General features: G+C 34.8%; 1 protein-coding gene across 8 annotated transcripts in view; it reads right to left on the minus strand.

The window, feature by feature from the left end:
* Window positions 1-14103, minus strand: part of BLTP1 (bridge-like lipid transfer protein family member 1) — a 211409-nt gene that overhangs the window by 182729 nt on the left and 14577 nt on the right. For all 8 annotated transcript variants that reach the window (XM_050792618.1, XM_050792619.1, XM_050792620.1 and 5 more), the window contains exons 3-6: window positions 11557-11678; window positions 8820-8936; window positions 7321-7399; window positions 6077-6141 (exon numbers count right to left, since the gene is read on the minus strand). In XM_050792618.1, coding sequence (XP_050648575.1) covers window positions 6077-6141; window positions 7321-7399; window positions 8820-8936; window positions 11557-11653 — 358 coding nt within the window. In that variant the 5' untranslated portion in view covers window positions 11654-11678. The remainder of the gene's footprint in view (window positions 1-6076; window positions 6142-7320; window positions 7400-8819; window positions 8937-11556; window positions 11679-14103) is intronic.

Raw genomic sequence — 14103 nt, forward strand, 5'->3', positions numbered from 1 at the left:
ATTTTACAGTGATGTTAGAGGTTGGTAGATGTTATCAATTATTACTTTTGCAATTACTAATAATTTGCTCAAATGTTTACCTACAGTATGGCATTTAATTCTCATCAAGCAGAGCACAACATTGGTGAAGAGTCAATTAAGTTTTCTTCCCTGTGCTTTTTTAAAGGAAATTCTCTAGTATGAAGGATGACATTCTTAACAACATGCTCACTGTCATACCCTTCAAAAGTAAAGACATAATGTCAAATAGTAATGCAGGAATAAATAATTTAGTTTAAGTACATTATTGGTCTAACATTACTCAGGGACAGAATTTAGACTATAGTAGATAGAGGAATGAGTAGGCTGCAAACTAAGCTTTTGATAAAGTCTAACAAGATTAGTAGATTACACAATCATTATATATAATATTAAAACAGATTATGTCCACTAACAAGACCTTATAGTCAGTATTTCTTGCCAATTAAGGGCAGATCCATATGCTTTGACAGTTAACCAAGATGGAAGTTGATGTTTCTTGGTGGAAAAATTAGAAGCCTAACTGGGGCATATGCCTGAATAGACAGATGTGCATTCAGCCTTCCAAGGATATGGACCAAAGTCTGTCTGTAGGTAGGACCAAGATTTTTATTACTGTTTTTGAATTTCTCTATTAGGAAAAAGGAGGAGTGTTCAAGTGCCCAAATTCTATGCTAGGAGCACATTTAGATCTATCAGTTGTCCAGTACAGCTCTTTAAAAAAAAAAAAAGAACACATCTAATTTGTTTACCACAGGATGTTTGTAAATATTCCCTAGGTTATAAAATTAGTGATCTGCTATATATATGATTGTCAGCTAAAGACCAATTATATCCATCAAAACTCTTTTTTTTTTTTGGATAAAGACTGTCTTTTGGAAAATAAACTGTAAAACCAGTTGCTTCTTAACAGGCAATGATATAATGTTTAAATGAGTATGGATCTGAATAAATAGTCATGCTTTCTTCTTAACCACAAGAAATTCTTATGTCAAGAAGTGAAAAAATGATGGTAAAGCGTGTCCCTTTCTGTTATTTTATTACTTAGAGGTTTTAGCCTACTATAATCGATTAGTGTAATTTAAAACTGGTTACATCTAAACCTTGTTTGTTAAATAAATTACATAAATAGGAAACCCTGAGCAGTTTTTAAAAGGTCAGTAGACTGTTTTGTCTTTGTATTGATTCTAAGAATTATAAGGCCTTGGCAGCACTTCTGCACCTTGCCTTTTTTACTACAAATAGCATGTGTCCCAATTACATAATTAAATACGTATCTTCTTTCTAATTTCTCTTTGGAAAACAAGGAGTCTCAATCAGCTGTTTGTTCAGAAGACTTAAGCAGTTCTACAACATGCATTTACTTTTACTTTTGTTTTGTGAAGAGTTTAGTATCTGGGTTCCAATCTACTTCTTGCTGGTTGTATAATCCTGGGCTCCAATCGCTAGGGTTGTTGTGAGGATTAAATAAAATTATGTGCATAGAGTGCCTAGAACAGTACCTGGAACACAGCAAGAGTGCAATAGAGCTGAGCTGGGCCTTTATTATTATTCTGAACATTATATCACATTCTGAAATGAAAGATTATCTTAAAAGAGTAACTTGAAAACATATATAATTTACATGACTAGGAAGAATTTGACCTTCAAAGAGAAAAAAACTAGTATGTATTTTGTACAGCAATTCTAGAGGTAAGTAGAGGTGTCCTCATTTTACAGTTAAAAAAAAATGAGGCTCAGAGTGGTTAAAATTCTTGCCTTAAGTCACAATATTAGTAAATGATGTTACAGGGATCACATCCTATATCCTTTCTACTATTTATTTACCTCCTTTGTCCAGTTCCTGAAGAATCCAACGCAGCCATTCTCAATGTATTACTTTTTTTTAAAGAAGCTGTGTGTGTGCGTGCGTGTGTGTGTGTGTGTGTGTGTGTGTGTGTGTGTGTGTCTACGTGCACGTGTATATGAGAGATGGATGCTTTTGGAAGAAGTGCCTGTCTTTTGGAGGGATACTTGTTTGTGAGGCGACATGCTCCCTGTTGGGGATATGCCTCCGTCGATCTGGAATGGTACTCAGTCTGTATGTGGGGGGCAGGGAGGATACCTTGCATGTAGCCACTGTGTGCGCATTTATCTCTGTGAAGGGAATACAGTCAGTGTACTAGCACTTGTGCGCATGCATGGATGGCTGTGTGAGTGTGTATGCATGTATGTACTCATCTTTGAAAATGTTTATCTGTACATAAGTGTACCTATATGTGCATGCCTTTTCTGTGTACACATATATGCCTCTATATGTGTCCTTTTCCCCGTGTTTCTGTTCTATGGGTATGCTTTTAGGCAACCTGTCTCTTTGTATCTAAGTGTGTAATACTGCGGTCCAGGTACAGAGGATGAAAGGAGTGTTGCCACATAAAATACTCCTAAGGATGGCAGAAGGCTAGGAATATTAACAAAAAAGATCCTGGACAGAAGCCATGAAGAAAATACAGACCATGTAAGCATGGAGATCAACCCAAGCTTGGAGATCTGATTTACTGTTTAATCATACAGGTCTTTGGCTGGAATATTATTAATGCAGGTGAACTAAATTGAAACAAGATAACAAACAAAGGTGGGATGTGAACTAAGCTAAATGTTTCTCTTTTAAAATATAAGACTAAGTGGCACTTTTATTTATTTATTTATTTATTTTTTAGAGAAAAGGTCTTCCTCTGCCACCCAGGTTGGAGTGCAGTGGTGTGATCATAGCTTACTGTAACTTAGCCTGAGGCATGTTCCCATCACAGGCCAGGTAGCTAAGCCTACTGGCATATACCACCACACCCAGCTCATTTTTAAAAATTTTTGTAGAGACATGGTCTTGCTATATTGTATAAGCTGGTATCAAACTCCTGGCTCAAGCGATCCTCCCACTTCAGCCTCCCAAAGCACTGGGATTACAGGCATGAGCCAACATGCCTTGCCTCAGAAGGTGCTTTTTAAATGATTACAGACTTGCTATTTGTTCAATACTTTTCTAAGGTGATTTTTGGAAGGAAAAGAGTGATTTAGGCATTTTGTTCAATCTTACTTAAAATTTTTAAACCTATTTATTATTTTTATTTAATAATTTAACAATTGTTTATTCAACATCTTCTATGTACTAGTCACTGTTTTAGGCACCAGAGATAGGGCAGTGAACATAGGAAAAATTCTTCACTAATGCCGAAGGATACATTCTGGTTGCAGAGGTGAAAATAAATAATAAAATAATAATGAGATAATAATGGGAGAATAAAAGCTGAAAAATAGGATAAGGAATGTTGAGGGGGATCTTACAATATTTTAGTATTCAGTATTTAGTGTTTATCAGTGTTGTCAACATACATTCAGAAATTAATACCTTCCTCTTTATGCCTTGGTGTCTCCAATTAATGAAGGCATATCATATCATAGCTGTTATATTGAAAGGACAGAATCTGTTGTACATGCCCAGCAAGTTAGAGATGGATTTGAGAGTAATCCTGTTTTAATTTTCATACAGTCACCATTTGTTTATTCATCACTGCTGATCCAATTAGGGGCAGGTCCAGGCTCTTAATCTCCCCCACTGCTGCTTCTGCAGCTCATCAACTAGCCTTTAAAGCATATGCCTATTAATCAGGACATTTGTATTCAGGTATATTAGTAAACTATTGCTTATGTAAATTTGAAAACAAATAATTTAAAAGAGTTTCCTGGTAAATTCTGATTGGGTTGTTTATAACCTTGAAGAATCTCATAAGAATTACTTTCTACTTGTATGGGTCTATCTGGGATTAGAAACATATGCTATTTTAGATTTATTATGCCTCCACATGTTAGGTTTTCAAGCATTCTATAAGGTATGTTTCTCAATGTTTTGTTTTACTTAGAAGTATGACTGGTAGAAAGATTCTCTGTTACTCTTTTATACAAATGAGTTCTTCCACGTACTAAGCATTTTTCTAGACACCAAGTATACAATAGAGAATAAAACAAGTCCCACCCCTTAAAGAGCTTGCTTCATTCAAGTCAGGTAGACTCCATTAATAAGCAAATAAATATATATATATAGCATCAAGGAGTACACGAGGAAAATACAGCATTGAAGAAAATAAAAGCAAGGTTAGTGGAACAGAGAGTGCTAGTTTGTGGGGGAGGGCGCTGCTTTACAAAAGTACTCAGGAAAAGCTTCATTGATAGATAAACAGAACCACCAAGCAAATAAGGGAATGAATACTGTGAATATCCAGAGGCCAACATTTCATGGTAGCTCTGCTGCAGTTTCATCACCAACACCAACAGGCCAGTTTATTTGGAGTGGGGTGGAAGATAAGATGGTCAGGAGGTAGAAGGAATTTTATAGAATATTTATAGGAACACAGGATTTTATGGGCTATGTAGAGGAAGTATGTAGGATTCTACAGGTCACTTACAAGACCTCGGTGTTGTTCTGAGTGAGATGGGAAGCCACGGGAAAATTTGGGAAGAGAGAGAAATAAAATGATCTTACATTTTTAAAAGATCTGGCCAGTGTCTTAACAGCAGGTTGAGGAACAAGTGCACCGAAGCAGGAAGACTAGTTAGGAGATTATGTGATAAAACAGGTAGATGATGATGGTGGCTTGGGCCAGTGTGGGGAGAAGTAGTTGGATTCTGGATGTAGGATGAAAGGAAAGCTGACAGGATTTGATGATGACCTCTGGGACACAAAAGACAGCAGTCAAAATTTTTGGCCTGAGCAGTAGAAAAGATAGAGTTGCTGTTGATAAGATGGAAAATACTGTGGGGTAGGTCTGGGTGGGAAGATCAGGTGTTTGGTTGGATATTTCAAGAGTAAGAAACCTGTCACACATAAAATTAGAGATGCTGAGTAAGCTGCTAGATATTTGACCCTAGCGGCCTGAGGAGAGATCAAGGATGATTACTGAGGAAAGGTTTCCCACTAGCAAATGACAGAGTTTAATGTGTTTAAAACTGGGTTTGTTACTATCAAGTGCCGGAATACTTCATACACATTAAAATACTAGTGTGTTTCCTAGTCCATTTTCAGGATTTAAACTACAGCAAGTAAAGGTGATGAAGTGCTTGATATAACAGTTTAGGGATTATTTTAGCTGTTAGTCATGTGATAAATCTGAGGAAATAGGAGGGAACATGGGCCAAAGAACTATGGTAAAATATTAGGAAAATTACATCTTCTAAATATTTGTTTTTTGAAGGATTAGGCCTTTATCATTTCTTTCTCAATTATCCTAAGAAGTAATAAGAGAAAAATCCTACACTGGAGTAGAAGTAAAAGTATTTACCTGAAAAATTGTTTAACAAGTAAATTACTCATAAAAGTATTACTATGTGAAAGATACTCTGAAGTGAAAGTGAATGTTGCTGATTCATTCTCCTTGGTTTATTTTTAAAATATGAGTGGTAGTGTACTTTTAATTTGTTGTTTTAAAATTTACCTTTGTTTGGAGTATTTTGTATTTTATATATATTTTTGCAAATAATTCAAATTATTAATTTTGGTAAAATGTGACACCTTACTGAAGAGTATATACCTCTCATTTAAATCACAGCTAATGCTACTAAAAGTTAATAATAATTCTCTTCACTCATTTACTCATTTTTAAAAATTAAACTTTTTTCTTTTTTTTTTTTTTTTTTTGGAGACGAGTTTCGCTCTTGTTGCCCAGGTTGGAGTGCAGTGGCATGATCTTGGCTCACTGCAACATCCGCCTCCTGGGTTCAAGCAATTCTCCTGTCTCAGCCTCCTGAATAGCTGGGATTACAGGTGCACGCCACCACACCCAGCTAATTTTTTATATTTTTAGTAGAGACGGGGTTTCATCATGTTGGCCAGGCTGGTCTCGAACTCCTGACCTCAGGTGATCCACCCGCCTCAGCCTCCCAAAGTGCTGGGATTACAGATATGAGCCACCACACCCAGCCTAAAAATGAAACTTTTCTAACTGGTCATATCTAATTTTAATTAGTTTTCATAAAATCCTGATTATATGATTGAACATTTTAAACACACAAAAAAAGGAAAACTCACCATGTTGCTTCTGTTTTGGGTTATACATTTTCCACCACCGAAAAATGATAAATCCATCTTGAATTCTAAGAAAGGGAAATTACAAAATTAGAATTTAAGTAATAATGTACTTAATTCATTTCTTAGTTATTCCAAAAGGCAGGCAATTGATAATGAATAAGGAAATACAGGAAATCCTCTAAAGAACATTGGCATACGTAAACACACATCTTTTCGTGAACAAAGACTTATAAAGTATGTTTCATGATCTTCTAGTTAAAAAAGGAAAAGACTTTGCATAGCTAAAGATTTTTGACAAATAAAAATTGTATATATTTATCATATACAACATGTTTTGAAATATAATATTCTTCTAATGGTCACAGGAAAATGAAGTGCTAACAGAAATGTTTTCCTTTTCAAATGATATTTTTTTAAATAAAAAATTAGATACCTAGGTCTACAAGAGAGAGGGAAAAGAATTATATAACAATAAGCCAAATCTTGAAAGAGGGATGTTAGCACACAAAAGGGAAACTTTTAAGGATGTTCCTTCATTTCTCAAAAATAACCTATCATGCCCCAAAGGGATGGACTTACAGTCTCTTAGCTTTTCATTTTTCACTTTTGATTTGGAAATAATTGTAGACTAGCATAGAAGTCTCCTATAGTTCTAAGTGAGGTGTGAGCATCACCAAACTCTAGCACCTCTCAATTAATTCAAAACTTTTGAACTCTACCTAAGTCACAAATTTTAAGAAAATCACAAAAACAGAGTAGGCTTTTCTTTCAAGACTTAAAGAAGAAGGAACATTTCAATCATATCCTTATTATATTCATATTTGTGTTTCCTTCTTCAAATAAAATTAGTTTCTAACAAATGCGAAACAATTCTACAAACGTATTATCTCTAATAAGGAGCTAATGGATGACAGCTACCAATATCTCTAAACCTTGCTGTATATAACAAATGACTACTATGAACTCTATGATATAAAATGATCAGGCAATTTGAAGGTTCACTTTCTCATCTAGAAATGAAAGTATTCATTTCTATAAACTGCTATTTTTATATTCTGCTAAATTAATCCACTGACAAAATATTTTAAAACATCAATTTACCAAGTATGATTTGCTGGAAAAAAAATTTGATTTAGTTTTATTTGAAGAAGCAAGTCACATTAAATAAAATATCATAAAACATTTTAACAATATTTTTAAAGTATGTTTAACATGGGTCCTTTTTAATGTTTTAATTTTGTTACCTAATAGACATGTCTTCTGTAATGTAATAGATTTCACGAACCATGACTTTTCCAGAAAGAACAGAGAAAGAGAAGGAACCTATCACAGGAAAGAAAAAACAGCAGTTAATGCAACTGTTTTAACAGACATTAGGGGCCTTAAAGTTTAAAATAACATTAGCACTCAATTTATTCAATAAGCATCTCTTCTCATTTCCTTCCTGATACCCTTACAGCCTTACTGATTTTCCATCATTCTTTCCCCAATAAAACAAAAAGTGCCATACATATCATCACTATGAAGTAAGCTACTAAATAATCAGAAGAGGATATTAGTTTAAGTCACTGCCTCATATGGACAATTCCCTTAATTATGCACAGCCATTAAATAAACCCAAAGCAGTGACTAATTCACCATTTTTCTTTAGTAACTTGAGTGACTGCAGGAACCAGCCATTGCCTCAAATTAATGGAAGACAATTTATGTTTGAAAGAAGTTTTATGTCGGCTAAGAGGTACTCAGTAAGGCAGGTTAGCATGGTTCTCTCCAGTCATCTCTCCCCACCCCTTTCTCCCATTGGTTTCGGGCTTTCAAAGCACATAGCTTCCTAATACACCCTCCTCCTATCTACCTGTAAATTTCCTACTTTTAAGTAGTCAAAAATTGAATTAATAAAGCAGGCCATAAAATGAAACACACAAGATGATTCTAACTTACATATTTTTAAAGTATGGGTTACTTTAAAAACAACCAAAACTACATTGAACATTAAAAACTTTCTTTTAACGGTGGACTCTCAAGAAATTTCTATTTCCATATTTTATACATATCCAAGTTTTTCAAATTCTTTTAATGAGCATCTTTTATAAGTTAAAAAAAAAAGTCAAAAAGTTACTATAGAAACACTTGAAGAAGTAATAAATAATGGAGTAAAGGACACAACCAAGTGGATATTATCATGAAGTCACGGAGTGCTGTGTGAGAGAAATTCCAGTTAGATTATTTTAACAATCATGAAACAAAGGTAAACTTCTAATGCTACTATCTGTTCATGAAATATAAATTTATAATACACATCTGCTATAGTTTGAATGTTTGTTCACTCTAAAAGTCATGTTGAAACTTAATTCTCAATGACGTGTTAGACGGGTGGGAAATCTGACTACAGTATTTGAGACATGAGAGCTTTGGGAAGTACTCAGGATTAAAGGAGGCCATGATGTTGGGGCATCAGTGGCTTTACAAGAGGAAAAAGAGACCTGAGCAAGCAAGCTCAGTCCCCTCACCATGTAACACTCTGTGCCACCTCAAGACTCTGCAGAGTCCCCACTGGCAAGAAGGTCCTCATCAGAGATAGCCCCTCAACTTTGGACTTCCCAGCCTCCAGAACTATAAGAAATAAATTGCTTCTCTTTATAAATGACCTAGTCTCAGGTATTCAGTTATAGCAACAGAAAATGGTAAGACAACATCTCAAGATTATAAGGAAGAAAAAAAGTCAGTGTTAACTCAAACTTACCAATATGGATATAGCCATGCTTGTATAATCTGTTAAGAACTAGTGTTAAAATAAGACCAACATTCCGGGAATTATAATACGTGAGGTAAATAATCCATCCACAGGACAAAATGGTAGCTGTTGGGAGGAAAAAAATCAGAAATAATAGGATTTACTTCTACATGGTAATGTGTCCTCTTACAATTTAATACTTGGAATTTTAAAACCAGAGGTTGATTATACTTTATCCAGCTTTCTTCCTCTTCATCATTCATTATCCAGAAAAGCATAAATTCCAATCGGATCCATTAAAGCAATGTTTCAAGTATGCCTGCTTTCCTTTCTGTTTACTTTATCACTTCTTCGTACTGTTTTAGTTATTAAACATTATGTAAAGATGTTCTGGGAGAAGAAAATTCATGTTTCTCAATATTCTGAAACAAATTCACCTTTATTGGGCCAAAAACTCATCTCATACACAAGTTCATTCCCAAGTTATTTCCTGAAACAAGCTATAGCTACTTGTAAAGGAAGAAAAGTAATGATTTTTAAAATCTCTGCTTTAAAAAAACCTTCTGCTTTTTAAAGGTATGCTTTAAGTAAAAGACATTGGAATTTAGTATAAAGCCATATTAAATAGGCCACCTGTAACTAGATATTTTGCTGTAATGAGTAAGACAGTAAGTTATGATGAATGTCATTGAATATGCTATAGTAAATGATATTCTAAATTTATTTTTTTTCAATGAAAGTATATAGTTACTTGTAAAATTCATATTCTCAAAAAATCTAGTTCATGAATATACAAAAGGCAAAACACAGGAAAACATTGTTTTGATAATAAATTTGCTCTTACTTATCCTTTTCAAAAGTATTACTTCTAAATTATGAGAAAGTTATATAAAGCAACTTAACCTGTATAACCCTTTATTAACATCATATTAAGTCCTTAACTTTTAAACAATTATGTATTATAGATAAAGCAATCACTGAGAATCAACATAAAATACAATTCCCAGGGCAGCTTAGACTGATGGTAATAGCTTTGATGTAGTAAGTGCTATGATTTACCATTTAAAAAAAAAAAAAATTCTAGAAAAAATATTTTGAAAAGTTATTTTGATGATATGCCATTATATCTGAAGTTTAAAGTCATTTTGTTTAAATTTTTACTATAAATCATTGTGTCAACTGTAGGTTGTTATATGAGCCCTTCAGAATGGCAACAGGCATTTGCTGAGAAAATATGCTTTTAGTATTAAACAAGCCAGGAATTATAGTCTTTTCTTTTTTTTTTCCAATAAATAACTGTTTATTAAATGAAAAAAATGCAATAAGAACAATAGTCAGAATTGAGGTAAAGCAGATGGCCTGCATTTAAAAAACAGTCTTCCTAATCTTTCTACCACTTCAAGCATCACTTGGATCAACATTTTTTTGTTGCAAACTCCTGATGCAAAGTCGATTATTCCCTGCTCGCTGGCAGTAAGAAACAAAGTGATATTATATAAACTTCCTTTTTCTTTCACTCAGATCTATTCACTGAGGTTCTTTTCAACTAGTTGTTTCCAATGAATTGTAGTCTTTTCATTATATCATGCCCCCCTACCCTCATAGTAAAACAGAGGGATTAAACAATTGCTCAATGTTTTTCTGCTTGTTACTATTGTTGTTCTTTTCTCAAAGAAAGGAAGTGTTTAGAACAGAAAAAAGTCTGAAAAATTCGAGGTGACAGGAAAGGGAACAGACACTTCACCTCTATTCATACATATTCCTACCCACACCCTTGGGTGTCATGAAAGAAGCATAAGCAGCCCTTCAGGAAAAAATAAAAAATAAAAAAAATAAAAAATAAAATAAAAAAAACACCTGTGTAACCCTTATAAATTACTTAATCTTTAAGGGCCTCAATTCCCCAACAGGGAATTAAAAGGAAAAGAACAAAAACCTACCTTTATAAAGCTACTCTGAGCATTAAGTGAAACAACATATGTACAACCTGGTATCTAGCACACAGAAGATGTTCAACAAATTATCATTACCCTTCCTTTCCTCTCTTACCCTTTCTAATTTCCTCTGTTTCCAATTCTTATGCCAAAATTAAAGTCAAATACCATTCTCCCATGAAAACCTCCAGAGCAGACACAGTCTACAATAATTTCACCCTTCCCTGGTATTATTTTTGTATTTGTCCCTCTCATTCATTCATATTCATTCATTCAGTCAGTCATATTTCCTTTCTCTCTCTGCTATTTAGAGTTATTTGTATATACCTAGAAACCTTCTAGATTATACAAAAAAAAATTAATAGCAGATCTCACTGAAAAGTGCATAAGGAGTGAGGAAAGAGATTAAAAGATTAGCATATAATTCTTTTACTATAAAAATAGAATTATTTTTACAGTAAAATTATATTTGAGGATTTATTATTTCTATAACAAAACAAAAGTGTTTGTGTGCGTGTTGAGTCGAGAAGTAGGGAAGGTGACCTGAAACCGGAAAGATAAGCTAAGTGCAATGTTTTTCTTCTTTTTCCACTTCCCCTAAGTCAGATGAGAAGGCAGCCTAAGAAAAAGTAGAGCATTTCAGACCAGTTTCCAGAGCAAATGTTCAAGAAATATAAATAACAATCTTCCTTCCTAAAAATAAATAAATGGTAGTGTTAGTGTTCCAACTTCAGTCAACCACTGTTTAAAATCTGGCAGCTGTTAATCCATACTTAAAACACAATAAAGTAGAAGAAAAATATTCCACTCACCAACAAGGAGCCAAACAACATTGGAATTGTGTTCTGTAAGAAAATCTTCTAACTGAGTGATACTAGGGACAATACTCTCATTCTTCCTTTGATCCATTACTAAAGTTTTTCCAGAACAACATCTAAAGGCCAAAAGAGGTCAAAGGTTAAATTTACAATCAGAGGTTTATAAAATTGCAACAGAAATCATTAAGGGGAAAAAAGGGTGAATTTAATAAAGTTGATTAAATCACCTTTCTGTTTCTTTCAATGATGAGAATACAAAAATACAACAAAAATGCCCACATTTCTACTAAAATGTAAGAGAATGGATCATATCTGTAATGTCCTGATTTCATCATTCTAAATGTAAGCACTGACTAAGGTTCAATTACTATACTCTGGCTCAAAATAAGAGGAATGTGATTATTCTTTTTTTTTGAGACGGAGTTTTGCTCTTGTTGCCCAGGCTGGAGCGCAATAGCGCCATCTCGGCTCACTGCAACCTCTGCCTCCCAGGTTCAAGCAATTCTCCTGCCTCAGCCTCCTGAGTAGCTGGGGGGATTACAGGCATGCGTCACCACGCCCGGCTAATTTTGTATTTTTAGTAGAGACGGGGTTTCTCCATGTTGGTCAGGCTGGTCTTGAACTCCTGACCTTAGGTGATCCACCCACCTCAGCCTCCCAAAGTGCTAGGATTACAGGCGTGAGCCACCGCACCTGGCGTGATTATTCTTTAATCAAAAGCATCTCAACAATCAGAAGTACTAGCCATCTACATTAAACAAATTCATCCAGACTTGTCCCAAAGCCACCACTTAATATTGTCATATTTGTATATTAAGTCAGATAAATCCCTCTTACCCTCCATCACCTCTATGTATTCCCCATTATTCCATGGGGAAACAAGCTTCCTAGTTCAGATTCACTCTAGGTAGTCAGAACAGTAAAAAGACCTCCTGCTATCAGATGCTTAAGATAAAGAAAAATTCACTGTAGAACTGTGACCCAACTTCTGACAAATATTTGTATGCATAAACATACGTGTGCATATACATATGTATATAGATATGGGTGTATTGTATATATGCACACACAGTAGTAGAATGAATATGAATATTGAGATGTACCAACAATAAAAAGGAAAAAGTTCATATTTTATGATCCAAGAAACAAGAAAATATTCCTTCATAATACCGTAGTAACATATGACTAACCCAACCTACTGATAACAAAATTATCTCGTAATAAATCAGAAAGAGCAAAAAAGCTAGACTTAATCACAAAGAGACCTACACAGTTAATACTACTCTAAGACTAAACAGCAGAGGAGATTTTTACAGATAACTACAAAAATAGCAAATTTTTTCTGCAGTAAAGAATATGGAAGGATAACTTTCTAATTGAAATTTTGTACATCTGACTTAACTTTCTAAACCGTTTTCTGTTTATTCACCACAACTCTTATCTTTGGACATCACAAAACAAGTTTAAAAATTGGATGAGGGACCCGGCGCAGTGGCTCAAGCCTGTAAATGTTATGAACATTTGCTGAGTGCTTACTATATGTACGTTACATATAGTAACTCATTTAATTCTCACAAGAACCCCTGAGATAGATATTATGGGTATTCCCATTTTACAACTGAGGAAACGGAAGAAAATTTAACTAAACACTTACTATGTACCAGGAACTAAGTGCTTTGTATGTAGTATTTCATTTAATGCTTTTAAAAAATAGCTATGGGCCGGGCGCGGTGGCTCAAGCCTGTAATCCCAGCACTTTGGGAGGCCGAGACGGGTGGATCACGAAGTCAGGAGATCGAGACCATCTTGGCTAACACGGTGAAACCCCGTCTCTACTAAAAAATACAAAAAACTAGCCGGGCGAGGTGGCGGGCGCCTGTAGTCCCAGCTACTCCGGAGGCTGAGGCAGGAGAATGGCGTAAACCCGGGAGGCGGAGCTTGCAGTGAGCTGAGATCTGGCCACTGCACTCCAGCCTGGGCGACAGAGCGAGACTCTGTCTCAAAAAAAAAAAATTGGATGAGGCCAGGAACCTATAATCCCAGTGCTTTGGGAGGCAAAGGTGGGAAGAACTCTTGAGGCCAGAAGTTGGAATCCAGCCTGGGTAACAGAGTGAGACCCCATCTCTGCCAAAAAAATAAAAATAAAAAACTAGCCATGCATGGTGGTGTGCACCTGTAGTCCCAGCTACTCAGGGCACTGGGGCAAGAGGATTGCTTGAGCCTAGGAGTTCAAGGTTACAGTGAGTTACGATCATGCTACTGCACTCCAGCCCAGTTGAGAGAGGGAGACCCCTTCTGAAATAAATAAATAAATAAGAATTGGATGAGACGACATAGCCAGACACAATCTACAACACATTATGAATCATATTTCTACATTGATTAAATCATATAATTTACAAAGGCAAATTAAACATCTCTTAAGAAAATAATAAAGAACTCAATAACAGAAGGTTTATTATTAATAGTGATATGAAAACCTAAAGGCAAAAGAGCTAGAGAAGATTAAGAAAATGTTTTCAGTTTACAATAATCCTTTTT

This window comes from Macaca thibetana, chromosome 5 (genome assembly GCF_024542745.1).
Source record: "Macaca thibetana thibetana isolate TM-01 chromosome 5, ASM2454274v1, whole genome shotgun sequence".
Lineage (NCBI taxonomy): Eukaryota > Metazoa > Chordata > Mammalia > Primates > Cercopithecidae > Macaca > Macaca thibetana.